General features: G+C 40.9%; 1 protein-coding gene across 13 annotated transcripts in view; it reads right to left on the reverse strand.

Annotated features, from left to right (window-relative positions):
• wnk1b (WNK lysine deficient protein kinase 1b) overlaps window positions 1–22,542 on the reverse strand; it is a 97,463-nt gene that overhangs the window by 44,231 nt on the left and 30,690 nt on the right. For all 13 annotated transcript variants that reach the window (XM_086269612.1, XM_086269602.1, XM_086269603.1 and 10 more), the window contains exons 3-4: window positions 4,876–5,048; window positions 62–282 (exon numbers count right to left, since the gene is read on the reverse strand). In XM_086269612.1, the coding sequence (XP_086125738.1) occupies window positions 62–282; window positions 4,876–5,048 (394 nt within the window). The remainder of the gene's footprint in view (window positions 1–61; window positions 283–4,875; window positions 5,049–22,542) is intronic.

Here is a 22,542-nt window from a genome sequence, read left to right on the forward strand (position 1 = left end):
ACCACATTTTTGTGTCTTAGCATTTCTGAGAATTTGAGATGCTGCGTATGCACCGTCCTACCTATGACGCTCTTGGCAAAAGAGGCTCTCTTCAGCGTGGCCAACCCTAGGTCCCCTATCTTCACCGAGCCCGTGGGCCCTGTGATAAAGATGTTGTCGCATTTCAGGTCTCTGTGAATGATGGGTGGCGCTCTGGTGTGCAGGAAGTGAAGGCCTTTCAGGATCTGTCTGCACCATGAACGCAGAACTTTGATTTTCATCACCTTGAATCGCTTCAGGTAGCTGCAGGACAAAGAAATCTCACATAAGAAACTGTGTGTTTTGCAAAGCAAGAGAAAGTGGTCACGATTATGCACACAGGAGGCGATTCAGCTCTTGTATCTTGTTCAAGTGGCCTTTGTCCCGGCACGCTAGCTGCCAGCATATGGCCTCTCAGAATATCACACTGTGTAAAACCACTAGCTACAGAAAATCACTTTTTTTAATGCAGCTGCTCTACTCTGCATAAAAAACTATGAAAGACACAGCTATGCAAGGACCGAATAAGGGAGTAAAAAAGCAGAAACATGTAGTGCTGCACAGAAATGTCTGAAAGCAGCTGTAGAGTCAATGAGCAGCCAGCACTGATAATCTCTGTCTTTATTCAGCAGATTGTTATTTACTTGTTTTCTCCGAAGGCAACTATACACAGCAATCAAAAGGTTTCGACTACTGTCCCGTACATGCAACATGTGCCTGCACCGGCTTCTATGAATCGGGATTGTATCTTACGTTGCTTATAATTCAACCAGATCTTCTTCTGCATCAGTTCTTTTTTCTCTCTCTTCACTAAACTTGGAACACATCCCAGTGCGGAAAGCAGGGAAACACCCTTTGACAGGTTGCCAGGCCATCATAGAGCCAACTCAGATCCACACCTGTGGGTGATTGAGTCGATCCACCTGGTTTGTAAGTCTTTGGAATGTGCGAGGAAAATGAGAGGAAATTCCACAGGAATGTTACAACAAAACAGCAAAGTACTGTGAATCTAGACTGAACATTTCTCCTATTCTTAGCAAAGCACTGCACTTGATTGATTTTGTTTTTGATTAAATCAGAGGCAGTTCTTGTTATTTCCAAGAGCTCTAAGAACTCACTCAGAAAACATTTGTCTGTCTTGATTAGCTGACTGAAAATCAATTCAACTCTACAGAGAAATGTGCGTCTTCCTCTTCTTGGTATTGTGCCAAATGTGACCAATGAGCACAGTAGGTAGGGCGTACTCCTGAGATCAACCGCCCCGTGAGTCTTCTTCATGGTGTGCTAATTTCACAGCCTTAAAGCAGGCAGAGGAGCTAAGTAATCGTGGCTTTGATCTAATTAGTGTATTTAATTCAATATCCAAGCTTAGCTCAGAAATGTCCCCATGGATCTGGTGAATAGCAGGCAGCTGACTGAACTATAGACTGACTCTGCAAACAATGTTTCTGTCTCAGCCAGCAATGCCCTCTTCCAGCTCCGCTTCCAGACAGCTGACCCGATGCAGAGCGACATCAATAAGTCTGACTCCAGCATTACCGTCAGCTCCACGGTGTCACTGGCTGCTCTAATAATTCAGCATCTGCAACTCTGTCCTAACTGACAAGTAATTCTCACATAACACCGTGTGAGCATTACAGCATAATAGAGCGGTGTGCTTAAGCCACATCCAGACTGCTGTGTTACAGCCACAGAGGCTCAACAACTTTTAGCTGTGACCCAGTATCTTTGACGGAGCAGAAAGCATCCATTAACGAGCAATGGAAAGTACACTCACTGAGTGCTGGGCTTAACTGAGCATTTTCGTTTGGTGCCACTTTATACCTCTACTCAACTTCTTCCCAGAGAAAAACACTGGATATTTGCATCCTATACTTCTTTCTAAAATCCTGCATGCATTCCTGAGGCTGCCTGGGGCCTTTCTTTGTGGAGTTTGCATGTTCTCCCTGTGCTTGTGTGGATTCCCTTCAGGTTCCCCAGCTTCCTCCCACAGTCCAAAGACATGCTGGTTACATATGTGCTTATAAATTGGCTGTAGGTGTGAATATGAGTGTGAATCTTTGTCTGTCTCTCCTATGTTAGCCCTTCGATAGACTGACTAAATCTTCCCAAGGTGCATCCTGTCTCGCGACAGCTGGGATAGACTCCACCCCCCTGTGAACCGGATAGATGGGTGAACAGATAGATGGCTAATTATTAAAAAACAACTTTAATTCAGCTATTCTGCTATATAGTAAAGTCTTTACCCTGATTTTTAACAATCAAAGTCTTCTATATGCTTCTTATTTTAATCCTCTAACCGCTTTTCTATGGTTTGTCATTAAAAGCCTTAAAAATCTGGGTAAATTCAATTTGTTTTTCACAGGGAGATGGCTTTCAGTGTGCAGAGCATAAATAATAATTTTAGGGACTATTAAAGTGAACAAACCTTAAAATGTGCATGTGAATAACTTAAGTTCTCTCTATCATACCGCATCTCTCCTGCTACCTCTGATGTCTCTCTTAAGAAGCCACACGCCTTATCCCCTTCTTCCCCCTTACCTAAGTCCCCTCCTCGCCCATCCCCTCTGCTTTCTTTCTTTTGTCGTTCTGAAGTCAGAACAGCGTTGAAAGACAGGGAAAATGCTGTGGCATGCAGAGTGACGCTGCAACAAAGCATCGAGCGAGCTTGCACGCTCACTCAGCCACGCTATGTTTCCAAGCACGCAAATTAGCACTTGTAGATACACGAACGTGCGGCTCTCACGAGCAGTGAATACAGTTTTTATTATTTGTGAACAGACAAGTATTCTTCCGAAAATAAACCTTTACAAAACAGAAAGATGACAGCATTATAAACATTTCTTACACACACAGATGCACACAGAAAAGGGCACTCCATGGTGGCAAGTATTTCCATCCTATCTTCCTCCCCTATCGCCCCCACCCTCCCATCATCTCCCTTTCTTTTTCCATCTCTTCAGCGTGCAGCGGTCCCTCTCCTTTCTGAGTATTTTTCTGGATGATGGCCAAACCCCTCGGATGCCTTGATCCTCTTCATAAGGGCACATCCATCCGCTCCATATAGTCTTAAACAAAGAAACCTTGTTGTGTCGATCAACAAAAAGTTAATCAGCAACAATTTTGATATAAAATTATTCTTTTGCAAGTATTTTTTCCCCTCACTGGTTCCAGTTTTTCAAATGGGAGTGTCTTCTGGTAAACACGATGTTGCGTCTTTGTTTCAATATGTGCATAAAAACACATTAATGGAAAATTAAAGTAACCAGAATTGCAATCCTGATATCATGTATGCATCATGTATCTATAAGAGTTCAATGCACTGCTTGTTACTTGTTACTACTTTGGAGTATATTATAGTTGTTTGGCACACACACTTCTGGATCCAAGCAGTTTTTTGGATTTTCTGACTGAGGTCTTTTCTGAATATTTAATTTAATCATGTAAAATTCAAAAAGAAGAAAAAGGATACAGCTCTTCTTCTCTCTCTTTTTTCCTTTCTCACTCAGTAAGTAGTGGGAAGTTCCAAAAAAAGTTAGAAAATAGAAAACTATATTTGTTAAATGTGTGTTTATTCTGTGGTGTATGCAGAGGACTGAGCGTGTCTGCGCAGCTTCTCTGTTAAAAAAAAAGTATGAAATTTTTGTAGTCCTCCAGTGGAGGGCGCTACGGTTCTTGTTAGTGCTGTTAGTGCTTTGCTCACAGGTTTGTCACTCTACCGAGCGGCTTTCAAACTGTACGTCTAAGTATCAGTTTGTCTATTCATCAGAATATTTGCGCATAACTCTCTCACACTGTAGTCTTCTGTCTCCCTCTCTGTCACTTTAACCTAAACTAAGTGGACGATGACCAGTGTCACTCCTGAATGATGTCGGGAATGAGAGGAATGTGCAGCAGAAGCAGCAGCTGGCAGGTGGGCCAGTGTCGCATGATGTACTGTGTGACGCAGGCTGTGTCACCCCACGTTTAGCCTTCTGTTGTGTCAGGAGCTCAACAATAGCATTGACAAACACAGATGCACATCTATTCTAATCGGCAAAGAGGCTGGCATTCAGTCACGGCATGTGGGGTGACAGTCTGAGAGGCAGACACTGACAACTGCCCGTTGAGCTGGCAGGCCATCGACGTACAGTTTGTCACATATGTACGCTGAAAATTACCTCAAACACGTTGATGAACATAACAGTGTTGACACACCCTCAAACTTTTCAAATCCCAATCAGACTCACAGAGGCCCCCAGGCTGAGAGTGTAACCTCACAGGATCCCAACATGTGTTGTGTCCTTTGCCCTGATAAGATCGAGCCATTTTCGGCGACACGAATGGGACCACAGCAGTTTTATTCAACTGTTTGGTGTCCAAAAAGAGAAATAAATAAAAACTCAAAACCTGCATCAAAGTTTTGATGATTCTGCGTCATTTCACCCTTTGTGGTGATGTAAGTGACATAAATACCGTACTTAACACAGGCAGGCTGGCTGACTCACAGCTGCAATCAGCACTGAAACATCAGGATGTGAGGTGCTTTTAACAGTACTGTGAAAGGCCATTTGAACATATGAAAAGAGAGAAAGACTGCAGATTAGTTTAATAGCAAAGAGGACGACACGTGTGTGTTTTACATTTCAATGAAAGACTGGAGGTGAGTCATCATCTGTGCTGACAGTGCTCTTCAAGAGAAAAATGTCAGAATGGACTCTACTGTAAGTGTGAGTGTTAACATCACGCAGTTCACACCTTTCAGTCACAGCTATAGTTTTCAGTTCATGCACATGGGTCTGGTGTCCTAATATTTGGCTTCTCAGAAGATTCCTGCACAGCTTCTTAATCTTAAAATTCTATCCCTCATATACTCACGTTTTTAGCGTGCCAGATGTCATGAGCTCAGTGACGAGAACGATGCATTTCTTTCCTTTGCAGGGACCCTCCCAGGAGTCATAGAAGCGGACAATGTTAGGATGCTGGAGACCCTTCAGCATGCCGGCCTCCTCTTTGAACCGCTGACGCTCGGACTTGGACAGTTTACGATCCTGCAAACGGGACAGAAAGGGAAACTTGGTCACGTGTACACAAAAACCGAGAGAAACGTTACAACGTGAATCAGAAGGGAGGGAATGTTTTTCCTAAATTAATGCTGTGTCAGTAGTACAACATTATTACAGCATGTGCAATTACAATCAAATCAAGTCAGGAAGAGGCTCGAGGGCTGGAGAGGAGAGCTAATCAGAAGAGAACAAAGAGATTACGCAGAAACGAAAATGGGAGGGGAGGAGAATGACAATTCCTATGAAACATGACTCCATATAAGCTCAGAGAAACTGATAACAATAATCTTTTACACTGATGAACAGCAGCTGAACATACTGTACTGAAATACAAGTGCAGATGAAACGGGGGGGAAACCTGATACTATCCGAAAACCTTTCTGCATTACACTAGTAAAGGACAGGGATAAAAGAGAAGTGTCCTTTCATCTTAACTCAAAGACTCCACAAAAATCCATTAGACAGAGTGACGAACAGCTCCACACTTGATCTTCTTTTGACCTGAGCTGTGCGATATTTATTGGTGAAGCACTCTGTTTCAAACCAAAGGCTAATATTCACACCTGTGTTGCATTTATGTGTTCATGAAATTTTGCCAGCAGTCCTACATTTACAAAATTAGTCAGTGTTCAACCAATTGACAAGCTACTCGGGTGACTATTTTATTGGGAAATATAAAACTGTTAGGGTTAGAGGATGATTTAAAGAGAAGTTCATTGTCTGAAAACCCAGAACCAGAAAATCATAAGACGCTAACCCCCCCCGATCGCTATCTAAGTGAAAATGGACTCAACTGCTGCAGTAAATGGCTTCTTGATAATGAACACACATCAAATCCTCGGCTTCCACCACCTACGTCATCATTGTTATTCTCAATGGGAATTGCAGTCTCCAGCGCTTGCACCAAGCTTCAGCTGTCTTTACCTGAAGTGGTAGCAGCCTCCCAGTAGGAGGTTGACCAAAACAAGCTGAGAAAAAAAAAAAAGCCACAGTCTGCATTCCTCCCTCCTGTGGAATACTGGCTTCTCAGAAACATCCTCCACACATTTTAACAGGAATTCCAGCTCAACCACTGATACCTCAATAAAAACGCAAAAGTCAATGTTAGCAGGGGACCTGCTGTAAAAATCTTTAAGCATGCCCGCGTTTGTGCGTTTGTATACTGACAAATATGTCAGGAAAATCCTAAGTAGTTTACTAATAAACAAGTGAACGATCACTCTGTGCTGTCTTTTTGTTGTTATTGTCTTCTTTGGGCTCTTCCTGTCATCCTGGAGGTCACTTCCTGTTAAAAGGGAGTTCTTCCACCCCACTGTCACCAAATCATTGCTCATAGAGGATCGTCTGACTGCTAGGGTTTTCACCTCACCACAGAAAGTGCCAAATCCATATTCACAAAATAAAACTAAACTAAATTGTTGCAATTTAAAGGAGTATATTATTTAGTAAATTGTGCTAGGCTTGTTTATCAATTTTAGTGGGAATGTCTAATGGTAAGCTTAATATCTGTGTGATTATTTGCTTTTGTCCATGTGTTTTGAACCGCTCTTCACCAGCTCTGTGTCTAACCATATTTGACACATTCAGCACATCGCTCCCCAAAAATAAACAAAATCACGGCTGCCTGACGACGATAAAATAAGGTGACGACATCTCAGTACTCACAGGATTTAGGCCCAAAAAAGTCTAAATTTCTCTAAATTATTAAGTCTGGCAGTTACAAGCAAGTTGAGCCAGATTTGGGAAAAGGATTAAAACAAATATGAAAGAGGTGCTCCAATTAACGTGGGACAAACAGAAATTCGTGCTTTGACAGAAAGTCGTGACACATCCAGGTCGTTTCATAACGTCGGTGACCCTTTTAGAGGATGAAATTATGGGAAAGTGAACTGACAGATTGGTTTACAGATGAGCACAGAAAGAGCAGCAGGATTGACACACGGGGCTGCGTCTCCATCGAGGTGCAGACACCACAGTATACAGTCTAAAAATATAAGAAACGGCAGTGGTTTAGAGGCTATAGACGTCAGAGCTTAGACACCTACTCCCATAATGTTACAGGGATTATCGCCAAGGCAACCACTTTTTAAAAAGAGGTCCAATGAGGGCACATCATTCAACTCTTTTATTTTTTCAGTCCAAAACATCAACGCTGTCTTTCATAAAATGCTGTTAATCTGCTCTTCTTTTTTTCTAAGCTTTGTATTGTTTTATTTTAGTCCTCTATTTGAATATGAATCCGACCCAACACAAAACATCCAGTGCATTAGCAAAATCATCTGAGACAGACGAGACACTTGCCATCAATCATTCAAATGGTTTTAAAGCTTCAGTACACAGTCTGATTTGATAACAGCCCCACAAACCACCCCAAAAACCTTGGACACAGTGGCGCACCGGAAAAATTCCTGAAAATTTAAGTGAACAGATGGATTAAATCCAATAAGTAGAAAAAGAAGTGCTGTATGGTATTTTAGATAAACTAATTTAGATTTTATGATGTTAAATCACCATAAAAATACCTTTTATGCAATATTTGATCATTTCAAGCACTTGTGTGTAAATGTGAGGGGGAATTTTCTTCGTTCCTTTTGTGTGTTTCTAAAAGAATAAATCTCCACTTGCGGTACCTTCAGGTTCTTAAATGAATTTCTCAATAACACGACTACTAAACCCCCAGTTTGAGTAGTAGTTTATTTTATAATGATTGTAGTTCTGAAGTCAGTTAAATTGTGTGTACATGGGAATATTTTTCATAAAGAAATAAAAAAAACTATCACCGTTTAGACCACTAGCTTTGACAAACAAACAGCCGCTCAAACAGTTCGGCGCTGCTCGGTCACAATGAGCAAGCGTTCGGAAATGTTATAAAGCTATTAGAAAATCTTGTGAGCTCCTTCAGAGATTAGGACAATCTATGAGGTGATGATCTCATACTGTCATATTGTATAACCCAGGGCCTCATCTATATCATATGACTTCGAGAGTGAGAGAGAGAGAGAGGAGAGGGGGATGTCGGAAAGGTTTAGTGTGTTTCTGAAGTGCATTAATGTGTCAGGGAGGGTGTGAGTGTTTTATGGCCTGTAACATCTTATCCCTTTATCCTGCAGCAACCATTTGCCCAGTGATAGCCCATTAGCAATCGACACACAAAACATCCATGTGAGTGCTGACTGTACCCCCTCGCTCTTCTATTATCTCTTTCCTATTATGATCACATGACTCCACGCTCACCATGGCCGTAGGTCACCTGACTGCCTGGAAGCCAGCATTCCATTTCCCAGCAGCACTTAGAAAAGACCCTGACCACTCATATCTCTCCTAAGACACCTCCCTCTGGACATTAGAAGATTTACTCAGTCGTTGACTTAATCACTCATTCATGCACTCACTGTGTGTGTACTCGCATTTCTCACGAGTAAATGTGCAAAAACAGTCAGATTATAAGCAAGTGTGTTACATGTAACATGTGCTGCATAAGGTGAAGATTTGGTTCAAGGTCAGGTTTAGGGCGCTATGGTTATTGTTACAGTTAGTCTGCAGGAAATGCATCCAAGTCAACACGATGTTCTCTCAAGTAATGAAAACACAAGTGCATGTGTGCGCATTTGTGTCCACAGACATGGGCCTGAGAAAGCAGACAGCAAGTCTAATGGGGCTGCTAATCCATTATTAATGTTTCCTTCTTCGTTCTAGTGTATAAATGGACACACACACACATCTCTGATGCACATAGTAGTAGTGGCTCCAGCACTCTACTCAGAGACAGTGGATTTATATCTAAAAGAAGAGCACGTTTAAAATAAAACAAAGCTGGTGGTAGGATGCGGGTATTTAAGGAATAAATTTGATCCGGGACACATTAGTCACGTTGTTGGGGATGGATGTTTTCTCTCTCCCTCTCTCTCTCTTTATCCCTTCTTTTCTCTCCATGCTTCAAAACATCATGAGACTCGAGTTTGTCAGACTCAAAAATATCCTCACTTTTCATTCAAACCCACATCTCTCTCTCTCTCATTCTCATACACGCGCATTTAAGCGAGACACGCCTCCACGCTGGAATCAGCAGCCTCTTATCTGACACTCACACACACACACACGCGCACAGGTCTTTTTAACATAAGGACTTCTCACCCTCTAATCCCTGCATTGTAATCTTACCGTGTTCCCTTAGCCTATCTGACAACTTGAAAGAAGCCACGTATACACATCCCTGCATAAGGTGACAGCACTAAGTATGCCTGCCCTATTTGCACAGCACATGCACTCACATACAGCCAAGGCAGTCCAGACAGGCTGGCAGAAACACAACCTGCAGTGTTACAGTATTAAGCAGTTTCCTGCAGAGATGCTGCAAGCTGATACCCTCTGATCGGCTAATTTAGCCTGGACATCCCTCTGTGCTTTAACACTATGATCATGTGATATGCTCCTCTCTGGTCTGTTGCACCCCGACAGGAGATCAACACCCGCAGCACCAGATGGACCGAACAAGAAAACAACGCGAAAGCCAGGAAAGCACGACGTGACTTTGTCGTAAATTTGTGGTATCTTCTTCAAACTTACAGGATATTGTTTAAGTGGCTAATCCCCATGGGGACAACAGATGCCTAAATATAGCGTAAATGATTACACGATTACGTGATGAGAACTGTTTCTCAGGCTTTACATTATATAACAGCAATTTTATTAAGTTTTTCTTTTTAATGAAAAGGACACAAACATAAGGAAAAGAAGGGAAAGACACTGTTCTGACAGTTTAATTGGTTGGGAAAATGCTAAACCATCAGGAACTTCAACTGTTTCACCAGCCAAGACTTGTTACATATCTGTTAAAGTTTCTGATCCTACCAGGTGTTACAGGGAATTGAGATCAGGGTATTTCCCAGTGATTTAAAGAAAAATCTGTTCCTGATTCAGAGGAAAAATACCTGCAGGACACCAAGATTTTTAGTGTGTGTGCGTTTATGGTGTGCGCTTGTGAGTGGCCAGCAATGCTTTCAAAAACTAAAACAGACAGGGCACAAGACTGTCCAATCAACCTCTCTGTAATCACAGGAAACCCTCATTTCTGTAGAAAACTACAGGAAAATGTAGAATTCATCAGCAAAATGATAAAGATGCAACTGTAAAATGAAAAAGTACATTATTATACATGGTTAGGATTTTATCAATGGTATACTGATGTTCACTGAGTGAATATCAAATATTACACCAGTTTAATGTTGCAAAATAAGACCAAAAAAACTAAAACACTAAAAGAAAAAGGGGATTTTGCACGGCGTGCTAAATGAACCCTGAGAGTTATGTTCCAAATATTGCGATGACGAGCAAATTGGCAGATTCCTGTAGGCTTTGGGTCCAAGATACGGAGAAATAGAGTGCTTAGATCCAGTTTATGCTGCTAAAAACATTAACAGATGTTTTGTTTTAAAACCAGATGATGCATCCATGTCAAAAGTTTTTAATACGAGGAATGTAAGTGGTGAGTACTAAGCAATTTCGATATCGGAACTTCAAGCCTGGACATTTCTTGGCATTACCTGATACACGTGAGAATGCAAATGATTGGATTATACATTAAGCAGTCTTTAACCTGCCAGCCTCCTCATAAAAATCAGTGTGATGGTGGAATGCATTGATGTGCGAACAGCTAATACGCCCCCGGCGCTGTGTGTCCTGCATCCTGCATAAACTACCCAGGTTCACCTAAATCACATTCCCAGAGGTGCGATCGCAACTAAAGTGCACCGTTTCCTGTTGTGTGCTACATGCAGCTATCCAGCCTCATCCCAGGTTAATGTCGACAGAAAAGCTTTCACTAAAACAAATTCTATCACGACACAGTATCGTGTTTTTGCTATAATCGTGCAATCCCTTCAAGCAGCCTAACCGTGCAATAAACTTTTGATCCAAATCTGCCAGACTGAGTTGCTGACCCCATTCGAATTTCTTCTAATAAACCTTAAGAGTCCTGACCCGAATTTTGAAGAAAGTTGCAACTCGAGAAAGGAAAACAAGGACATGTAAATCCTAATTACCCCTTAGCTGAGTGAATGAGCTGGTTCGTGTCTAGATACTTTAAAGACCTCATCGTGTGTGCGTGAAAAAGAGCCGGTACGTTCCATTAAGACCCCCCACAGTCTGGAAACATTCTCCTGCAAAGAATACCCCCACCACCCCCATTATACCCTCACACGCCTACACATCTAATAAACAAGAGTGCACAAAGGCCCACACATGCCTCACTTAGGCACACAAACCAAACCTCGCCAAGACCTTTACCACAGCTTGTTATGGTTAGCCAGCAAAAGAGAGCGCGAGAGAGAGAGCGGAACAGAGAACGAGCATCTGTTGTGAATAAGAATGGATGAAACGAGACGAAACAGAAGGCAGAGAAAGTCGGGACTGACTGATCATTTCAAAAAGGCATTCACACCTAAACAGCGCCTGTCTTTGCGTTATGCTGTGGTCTCTCACTCGGCTTTTGCTCGGCTCACTCGGAGACCCCCTTCCCTTCCTCATATTACGGTGGTTTTTGGTTTCCCCTCAATCACCACTCTACGTGTTGCAGTAACCAGGGCCATGTGTGCACGTGTGTGTATTGTAATGCTATCTAGGTGCAGCAGAAGCAGTGGGTTCAGCAGAAAATGAGGTGAGATACATGATGTTCGCTGAACATATTCTGCTGGGCGAAATGTTATTTATGGGATTTATGATGGTTCGGTTTACCTTCTCCTACAGGTGGAACACACACTGATGTTCTGGGGGTTTTTTTTTCATCTCATTCGTAGACAAACAGACCCATTCATGGGACCTCCGGCTGTGTGCCTATGCTGTATGCTCATGAATGTTAACAATAGGTGCCATCTCATCCTGCCACTCACTGTGCACTATTGTCCCAACTCTTTGTGTTGGTGTACACTGTGCAGCCAGGCACACACACACACACACACACACACACACACACACACACACACACACACACACACACACACACACACTCTGCCAGTGTAGGCATTACCCTTTGCTCTGTTGGTCATGCTTCATCTCCCCTCCCCTGCTCTGTCTCCTCAGTGTTTTTCCTTGGCAATTTTTTTTACTCCCTTACTATCCTACACATTTTCCATTCACACATTCCCTCAGATTAAGAGCAGGATGGGTTTTAAATACGGCCCCCCTTCTGACATCAGCCTCTACGATTCAGTCACTTGATCCAATCTTGATCCAAGGCTAATGAGAGGAAATCTGAGGATAACGAGCGGAACTTCTGGTGTAAAGTTCTTCGCTCTAAAGTGTTAATCTGCAACAGCATGCCATGAACAAAGAATCTCATTATACCTGGAATAATCCCAATTCCAGGAGCTAATGAGTAAAACTTTGACACGCCAGCTTCATGATGACCAAACAGGATATAAATAATGATATTCAGCATTTCGACTGCCTTAAAAACAAAGAGCGAGGCACAATTCATCGCCCTTTGAACATGCTCAAGTTACAGGACATGATTTCTTACAACAAAGCTTACAGTCTAATACCGCACTAATGCCAACAGGCATAAAGCAGGACTCTTATAAAGCTGCATTCATTGAATATAGTTTTAAATGAAATGATTAGCAACCAACAATGGGTTCCTTTGTTGTTCAAACCATAAACACAGATCCAGTGAAGTCACATGAAAAAAATAATAATAAAAATAGGGGGATACAGTGGAAAGGTTACCGCTGGCCACAACGGAAGGGTTTTGAATTAAGAAAGAAAACAGTAGCTTTGCTGTAGGGAACAAGCTGTTGTTTGGTTTAGATGTTTATTTTCATTAGCTGTAATAAATCGCTTGCTTTTTACTTTCTTTTAATTTGTGTCATCCGTTCGTGAGTTGAAGACTCAAGGAAACGGAATTGAAATATGAAGATTTTAAGCTCCCTTTAATTTCGTAATTAGTTTAGTATGCGGTGGTCCAATTAATTCTACACAAGCAGTCTGTACTGAGAGCTCAAAGTTCAGAATCCTGTCTCCCTTGAAAACACCGAACAGTCTTTGAATATTTATAAACTTTTACGCGCTCTAAATAATATTCAGTCTTAAAAATGTTCTACTTTTTTACATCGTCGTCTCTTCTAGGCAAAGCACACCAATACAGCACAGACAGTACAGTTCCCAAACACTAAGTGCTGCCCCTCAGCAGGTTTCCCAAAGCTGACCAATCAAAAAGAAGCAGGCTTTTACGGATAGAAGACGCTGCTAAAGAGACAAAAGCTAAATTCTGTTGTTTCAGAGAATGAAGTGGGGGTCTGCATAGTAGGATATCTGTTAAAAAGTGGATTTTTTGTAACTAATATCATGCAAAGCTACTTTATTAATTCAGCATAATAGATCCTCTGTGCCATTGAAATGAGTTTGCCAGATCAAGTGTGCATAATCACTTGTGTTCGTGTAGCAGTACTGTATGACGTGAACGTCACAATGCTTTTGAAGCCCATGCCTCTTTTCTACCTATTTGTGTGCATGTGTATGTTGCATTTGTGTGTATATAGCGATAGGATATTTCTGTTTAAAAGGCAGTAGTCTTAATATAGCAGAAATCCACCTGCATGTTAACACATCATAAACAGATGAGACAGAATGGAAATGATCCTGAAGTGTATACTCCTCAGACCTTTATATCTTATTTAATGTCCCTTCAACTGAATGAGTTGTATGTTCAATGCCAGGGGGAAAAAAACAAAAGCATGCGCTTCTGTGAAAGTCTCTGAAGTTTTAAAGAAAGAGGAAACATCCCATATACCAAATCAAATCAAATCAAATCACTTTTATTGTCACATCACATGTGCAGGTACATTGGTACAGCACATGTGAGTGAAATTCTTGTGTGCGAGCTTCACAAGCAACAGAGTTGTGCAAAATACAATAATGTAAACAAGCAAAATACAAGAATGGCTACATCTGAAACTAATAAATATATGTACAATATATAATAGTATATGCATTTCTGGATGTGTATACTAAATATTTTTCTACGTGTGTGTGTGTGTGTGTGTGTGTGTGTGTGTGTGTGTGTGTGTGTGTGTGTGTGTGTGTGTGTGTGTGTGTGTGTGTACACATATTTTACAAATTAAATAGAGTAAACAATAAATAAAATATATAAAATAAAATATACAGAGTGAGACATCTGCAAAACAGTGGCGTTACTGTACAGTATGGAGTGCATAATGTTAAAGTTCCAGTAGTGAATGTACTGTGGAAGGATCATGAATAAAATCCCTTTTAAATCCGACTAAAATACCAACAGATGCTACCGGCAGGAGTTCATTACGAGAAATCTAATATCCATGTCTGTGTGTTTATATGCTGTGTACGTTGGTGTGTGCCATTCCTCAATTCTATAACATGTAAATGACACATTACGCCGTGGCCGCAGTAGCCGATAATAACAGAAGGGTTGGGGTCAGCGTTAGAGAAGGGACTCAGACTGTCCCAGAAAAAAATCTGTGACATAATCTGTGAGGACTATCACTTTACACGCCATTAAAACTAGGCCTCCACTATTAATGCCTAAGCTGAACTTCAGGACTTCTCCAGTTTCACTTTAAAGATCAGCAGCCATCAGCATCCAATCACATGACAGCACTTTGTGTGTCTTAACGCACTGCAGTAAACAAAAAGGATGGCCTATTAAGGCATTCAGCTAGAAAATAATGTAGTTTAAAAAAAAAGTTCCTTTATTTAGAAAGTGAGCAAGTACAGTATGACATTGCCACAACTTATAAGATGTAATAGAGTCCAATGGAAGCCTGCAAAAACTTAGCTAGATTTATTTTCTTCAAAGACAAGATTTCTGACTTTGCTCTACTGGTCTCTGTAGAAACACTAACTATCATGTTTGACATGTGCTCATATGATATAATTTGAAATAACTTTAAACAGCACAATTTAAATCATACGATTAGAAAAAGACTAAAGAAGTATATCTTGTTTGGAAGGCTTTTGTTAAGATAAATGTACTTTTCTTAGTGCTTATTTTCTGATTATGTTTGTCTTATGCAGGCCAGTATATTAAGAGGCCACTTTTCAGTCATAAAGTGTGTCAAAGGGTTTGCATCTGAACAAACCTTTAGATTAATGTCCTTTAGAGAGATGAGGCCAAAATGGAGATGTTTTGCTATAATGCAGCGGTCCCCAACCTTTTTTGCGCCACGCACCGGTTTATGCCCGACAATATTTTCACGGACCGGCCTTTAAGGTGTCGCGGATAAATACAACAAAATAAAACTAGTACCGGTACCGAAAAAAAGAAGATTTATTCATAACACACATGAAAAGACCCAGGAAAACCGAGTTAACGATAAAAACGATAACAAAATAACGCTGAAAACTGATAAAAACCATGAAAACCATACATTTCACACCTGAGCCTCAACTCTCGCGGCCCGGTACCAAACGACTCACGGACGCCCGGGGGTTGGGGACCGCTGCTATAATGGACAGATTTTTTGGGAAAAATCAAACACAGCACCTCAGCACAAACACATCATACAAGTGAAAAGCATTGTGGTGGAAGGGTATCATACATATAATGATTACTTCAGGTTATTGCTGCTAAAGTTGGTTCCACAAGCTATTAAATCGAGCATACTTTTTTCACAGGACTGCATAGACTGCTTTTAAATTTGTCTTTTTTAAATGACTGTAGCTACGCAGACTTGGACTATGCTAAAAAAATAAGAAAAAGCCTAACAGGTCCACTAAACATTTACCTGTTTCTTTCAACTGACTATTTATTTCTTTAAGCTATGTATTTCAATCTTTTTTAAGTATTAACTTATCTAGTTCACGACTACTTGACATTTTTCTATTTTTTATTGCAAATGTAATGTCAGAATTGATGTTTTTAATGAGTAAAGCATATTCTTCATGCACACCCTTGGAAACTGCAGAAGTATAAGTACCTCCAGTCAGGAATTATTACAATTTATCTGCCATACAGCATCAAGCACTTCTACTGACGCCTGGCAAACAATGATCAAAGACAAAGATGAAAGCAATATTTTAGGTAATATTTTTTGACTTAATATGATGACAACCTCTTCAAGGTTTGCCATGTTAACCTCTTTGTTACTTTAGAATTTCTAGATTTTAGATTTTTTTTTTTTTTACAGATTTTTCCTTTTCACTGACACAAACTGACTGTAGGATAGTACTGGAATCACACTGGTGCCATGCACCAACAGGCCACTTGGATGACCTGATACTATCTTCTACTTTCGTGGGCTCCCCTTATTTTTTTAAGAAGCATCCTAGTTGTTTTGTTTTTACATAAATCATAATTTTAGGTCACAAACAGAGAGGAGAGTAAAAGCGTGTACTTAAAACTGTGTGCTGAATATTTAAAGAGCTCAGTATTTATGCTCTGTCAGTCTAACAACCACTTTAGTCAGAGGAACCAACAGGGTGTTTACATGAATATAGTGTTGCTGCAGCACAAACGCACACCGACTCGTAGGACACTACACACTATGTCAATGATGTGTTTGTGCGCTTGTGCCGTTTCAGACTCCTCCACAAGCCTGCAAGGCTGTCAACAGATTAACAGAAACACTGAAGGCGCACACATGCACATAAAGAACTACTAAAGGAAATGCACAGCCGGAGAAGAAACCATATGCATGTGTGCATAAATACACAAACGCACTCACACACACACACACCACTTCACAACTCTCGTCTATACAATAAACATAAAAGGAGGATTAGCTCATGTAAACACAGAAAGAGAGTGGGAAAAGAGATGTGAGGAAATGAGACAAAAGAAATGGCTGGAAGTGGAAGTGAATGCAAAAGAACATCTGCATTTCCCCCCCTTTTCTGTCCTTTTCCTCACTTAGCAATGGCCCATATTTCCTTTGCAGCTGGTTGGTTAAAGCGAGGCAGAGCAACCCATTTAGGCTCCATCCTTGACCGGGGTAACCAGAGAAGTTGAACAGATACAGGCTACCGATAGAGCCATGCAATAAAAACTGAAGTAATCTGTGAGAGACAACTGGACGAGATCCAGTATGATCTGCAGCCAAGTGTTCATGTTTATGCGTGCGTGCATGTGTGTGTGTGTTTATGTGCGTTTCTCTGTGGGCCTGTCTGACGAGTGACTGTGGTTTTGTTACATGCAGGTTTTAGGGTTAATTTGTTCCAGATGTGAGTCCGTTACTGCCAAAGTGCACGGTCTTACAAGACATTAGCCTAGTTTTTCCTTGTACTTTCTTCAAGTAGCCCTCTGAGATGCACACACGCAGACGTTTGATTTGAATCAAACTGATTTAAACACACGTGAATGTTTAAGAAGACATCCATCTTTCTTGACTCGTTGACTCGCAAACGCGCTGAAAACGAGCACACACGACAAACAAAGCAGGCAGCGAGGAAGAGGCGTGACAGCAGAAGCAAGGATGGAAGTGAGGTTACAGGAAGAGGAAATGGGCATATTTGTCCTCTGAAGTGTTTCCTGTTGGGACAACACACAATGCAGAGATATTCCATACAGTGAAAAACAGCGTTTGTACACGTTTGGGATAATAACGTTTCTCAGGGAACAAGGAAATTGGACAAGACTGTGAAGTCCAAAATAAATAAAAGATTTCAAAAACACTGCGCTTTCCTTGACAGCTACAATCCAGCCAACTGTGAAAACAAAAGATGCGAGAGATGGAGAAAAGTCTAGAGAGGCAGAAATGGAGACTGGATTATATGACAATGATGCAATAACTGTGTGAATGTGCGCACACACAAACACACACTCATGGTGTAGGGTTACTGCAGAGGTGCCTGTCTGTCTCTCTAAAGCCTCAGTGAGAGACAGAGATGTCAATGTCACAAGGCCTGAGTCAATCTAACGCTTACATCAACTAGAAAAACACGCTGCCTTTGTCAAGCAAAATGAGGGCTGTGCCGCTGATGTTGTTGATGCATGAAAACACTGTTTTTCTGGTTTCGATTCGGTTGTTATTTAGCAAGAATTAGACGACAGAGTAGTGGGAAGGCATTCAAAAGTGCTAAGATGTAGAGAGGAATGGGGAAATTAAAGGGAAAGAAAAGGGGGCGGAGTATAGAGAAGGAGGGCTGATGGGAGCAGAGCAGAAGAGGAGATGAGGAACGGAAGAGGAGAGAAAAGCGGGAGGAGGAGACGGAGGTTTTAAGGATGATCAAGAGAAGAGAATGAGGAGAAGTAGGAAGAAGGGAAGATAATAACAGGAAAGAACGAGAGGACATGCTGGATTTGCAGAGATGAGAAGAGTGGGAGGGAAGATGTGCATATAATGAGCTGTCAATTGAGACAAAAGCAAACTTGTATAACTTCATAATGAGTCTCATTCTCGGGATAGATAAGAGTAATAATGGCAACGAGGCCTCGTAATGAGACTACTACAAAAATTCGCACACAATATAACAAACTTTTCCTAAAGTGAACTCTTATACCAAGATAACCCCGATTAAAAGTTTAACAAAGACACTTTTGCAAAAGGAGAAAAATCAAAAGGTTAATTCATAGAGCGACAGCCAGAATCAGTAGTTCTTACCTCTGCTCAGGCTAACATTGTTTAAAATAATGAGGCATGAAATAGCTTCATTTTTAAAGCTGGAAATGTTTCCTTTTTTCCCCTCTGAAGCCCAGAGCAAGCTCTTAATGTATTTTTAAATTCGAATTAAGAAGGTTGAGAAGGTTTTTACCAATATAATGATCCTAACTGTTCTTTTCCAAATTTCCACAGCCAGACTATGAACAACATAGTGCATGTAACCTGTAAGTATCACTAACATTGCAGTACAAACTGACCCCGATTCAAGTGAACTGGAGCAAAGAAGGGACTCAAACTGGTGGAAGAATCTAAAATACAATAAAGTAATAAAATAAATAATAAAATACTGTTATTTGATGCTAGTGTTCAAGTCTAGAACCACACATAATAGTGCTCGGAGAATGATAGAGCACTATTAGCTGAAAACTTGACATATTGCTACATGATGTGCAGTTTGCTCTTTAAAAATTTGAGGAAACTGTACAACTGGAGAACAAAAGAAGAGTTGTCAGGACTAAAAACAACTATATATATTGCATGATGCCTACTTCCTAAGGACATGAAAGTCATATCCTTAAAAAGTAGGGGGGGGGGGGGTCCAACAAAGACCTGATACAGGACATGAGAGGTGGATCTGGTCCTTTGGTTGATTTCCTTACTGGAGCCTGAATGGAAGGTGGCTGTCAAGGAGCCATTCTTAAGGAAAGGACACACTAAGAAACGCTGAGCTTTGTACATTACACAAGAACAGGATTGAAAATCTGTGGCAACAGGTCCTATGGAGTGATCACTCAAAATATAAAAGTTTTCGTTCTAATTGTCATCAATATGTATGGAGGAGGTCAGGATAGAGCTACAACATGGCATTTTTACAGCCATCTGTCATGGGTGGAGCTGTATTTTAGCCAGCGGTGTTGGGGATCCTGTCAAAATCGGTGTAATTATGAATGCAGCAAAGTAGTTTTGGGTTTTCAACCACAATGCAACAAGTTCTGGAAAATATGTGATTGCAAACAGCTTTATAGATTTGTAGAACAATGATTCCAAACACTGCAGTTTAAAGCATATCTGGATAGAAAAACACATAATGGAAAAATGTCAGTCATAGATTAGTCTCAGAGCCTGGAGCTCAATATTATGGACGCAGGGGATCATGCTGACAGAGAACGGCACAAAAGGCAACAAACACACAAAGAAGAGCTTTGAATGTCCTTCACGAAGAAGCCTAGAGAACTATTCCTGAAGACTACTTAAAGAAATGACAAAGTTTACCTAAGAGAGTTCAGGCTAAGTTGAAGAATAAAGGTGGTCATACCAAATATGAACTCTAAAGCTTGTTATATTTCCAAGTGTGTTTGCAATGAAGTGCTTCCTTTTTTTGTCCAAGACAACACATTTTACTTCACCTTACTAACTACTTTATTATCCCAGAGGAGCATCTCATGAATCACTTTGGGTCTCAGCCTATAGTAAAAAAGTTAGCCTGTTATTTCAGCTGCTTCTTTTTGCTGCGATGGTTGTCAGACTCTTCTGTTATGTGGCGAGAAACTGGATAATTACAATAATGTACAGCTCTGCTGCCTCTGAAAGGAAACACTATAATTAATCATAAGGTGCATCTGGCTACAATTAGCTTTACAAAGAGCTGTAGAATAAACCAGCTTTTATCACCACTGCGCTGTAACTGTAAAAGAAACTTTCACTGTGTCTGTAACCTGAATTCTCCGCAGTATGAAAGATGTCCAACCTTCTTCCTTTGAAACAATGACAACAATAAGCTATGACAATATGATTTTCAAGCCTGGGGTAGAACAATTGTAGCCTAAAATAGAAATAAGGGTCGGATTAAGATGTAAGAGGCACTAATTCTCCTCTTGTCTATTCTTTCCTCTATTCTAGTCAAAAAAGCAAGAAAATATGGATGTATTTATTTATGAAGATGATATGGGGTAAGCAGGAGACCATATCTTGGAAAGACTTTGCAAAATGCATTTGAACAACTGCATTTTGTTTCTTGGCCAGCTATGAACTCATTGGCTAGCAGTATGCAGGAGTATAACTCATTATTTCCTGGTCCTTTTAACTACTTTAACAGGTGGGGTATGTAAGAATGGGCTGCCATAAATAACTGTAAGAATTTAAAGAAAACCCAAGTGCTGCTTATTAGACTCATTATATATGACAATGTGGTAAAAAGTAAAAGTATATATCATAAAAATCTTAACAGTGTAACAGAATATTAAGTAAATTACGTACATAAAGTGAAAATGACCAGATACATATATAAAACATGCAAATTGGAAACAAATGTTTTGCTGTATTTTAATCACATATGCATTTTTTGGTCCATTTAGATTACGTATACTCGAACTGAATGAGCAGAAAAGCAATAGGAGGGCGCTGCCAACAGAAATCCCTCTTCTAGACTCGCTGGCTGAGATAAAAACAAAAGAGCATGAGCGCGTGCGCACATACACACACGTTACATCAGCTGCTGGAGGTTTAATAGAGGTCAGAAAAACAGGGTTGAAGTCAGAGAGGAGAAAAAAGTAGGTAAGAAAGTTCCAGTCGGGCAAAAACAGAGCAAGAGCCAAACATGAATTCATACACAGTGCAGCGCACACATAACATGTATGGATGCACGCTGAAGGAAGTGCTGCACAGCCAGAATGTTTGCATTGATAAATCCATTTGGTTTGTGATAAGACAGCTTGGCCATAACAAGCTGTCTGTTCAAGCAGCTTTTCGACACATATGACCCTTTATGTGATGACTGGTGACCGGTGAAGGGAAACGTGTGCGCCAAGACACGATCCATCGGAACCATAACTTCAAAACGACTCCCCACACCTGCCTGTAACAAGTGCCGTGCCGACACGTGGAGCAGCATCGCTGTTCGTGAATGTTGCGGCGTGCAATCCAGAGTAAATCATTAATTTTTCTGATAAAAACCCGACCAACACCCACGCATTTGTCTCAGACATGTTCAGACATGGTCTCACTGTATGAAGAACTTAACTGGCATTTGTGAAAATATCATGTCAGACTAGAGATACTGACATCCATAAACAGATCTCTTAGTGTATCACGGGTACGGGGGATTAAACTTGTGGGCCTACTTTGCTGCTTGAACCCCCGCCATCTGGAAACATTACTGTCATGGTTCCCCCGCTGAGCAGGGAATGCAAAACCTCGTCCGGCCGCACTGTCCCACCCGAGGAGCGACACGTGCCACACATTGCGATATCTAGAACATTTCAAGCTTCTTCTTAGGATATTTTTACTACTCAAAGCTTATTTCTGCGACTGTAGAGGGAACCATACCCCCAAACCTGAAGAGCTGGGCCCAAGCAAAACTTCCTAGTTACATTAGATAACAACATTAGTCACAGGTTTCATGTGGCAGTATTACTTGTTGACTGCAAACTTGATCGATGAACAATGCAGAGGAGTATGAGCAAACTGCATAAATCTTGTACCATTAAACCTTCCCCTACTGTGTTGACATAATTTATTGACAGCTGCTATTGAAACTCTGTACGGTACATAGTTATTACCTAGGTTTATTTCAATAAGCATAAAAATACTTCTTCAAACGCTGAAGAACCTGAGGTGCAAATGCACACGTGTCTGACAGGTCTTCACATGTCTGAAAGAGAGCTTATCAACAGTCAGTTATTTATTTAGTATCAATCATACACAAGGCATCTACCCAATAGGCGTCACTGGTGGCGATCCCAACAGGCGGGTTTGTGTTGTGGGAATGAGCCGAATGCATAATCTCTCTGAAGGAAGAGATGGTGTTGTTAAAACAGAAAAAGGCAGATGAGAAAGCAGAAGCAGGACATGCACAAAAACACGGAGAATCAACCGTTTTAACAGAACATGCAAATGATGAAGCAGACTAGCGT

Source organism: Aulonocara sp. 'chitande type north' Nkhata Bay, linkage group LG17 (assembly GCF_057382095.1).
Source record: "Aulonocara sp. 'chitande type north' Nkhata Bay isolate Kocher_YH1m ecotype deep benthic linkage group LG17, A_spYH_male_GT1.1, whole genome shotgun sequence".
NCBI lineage: Eukaryota > Metazoa > Chordata > Actinopteri > Cichliformes > Cichlidae > Aulonocara > Aulonocara sp. 'chitande type north' Nkhata Bay.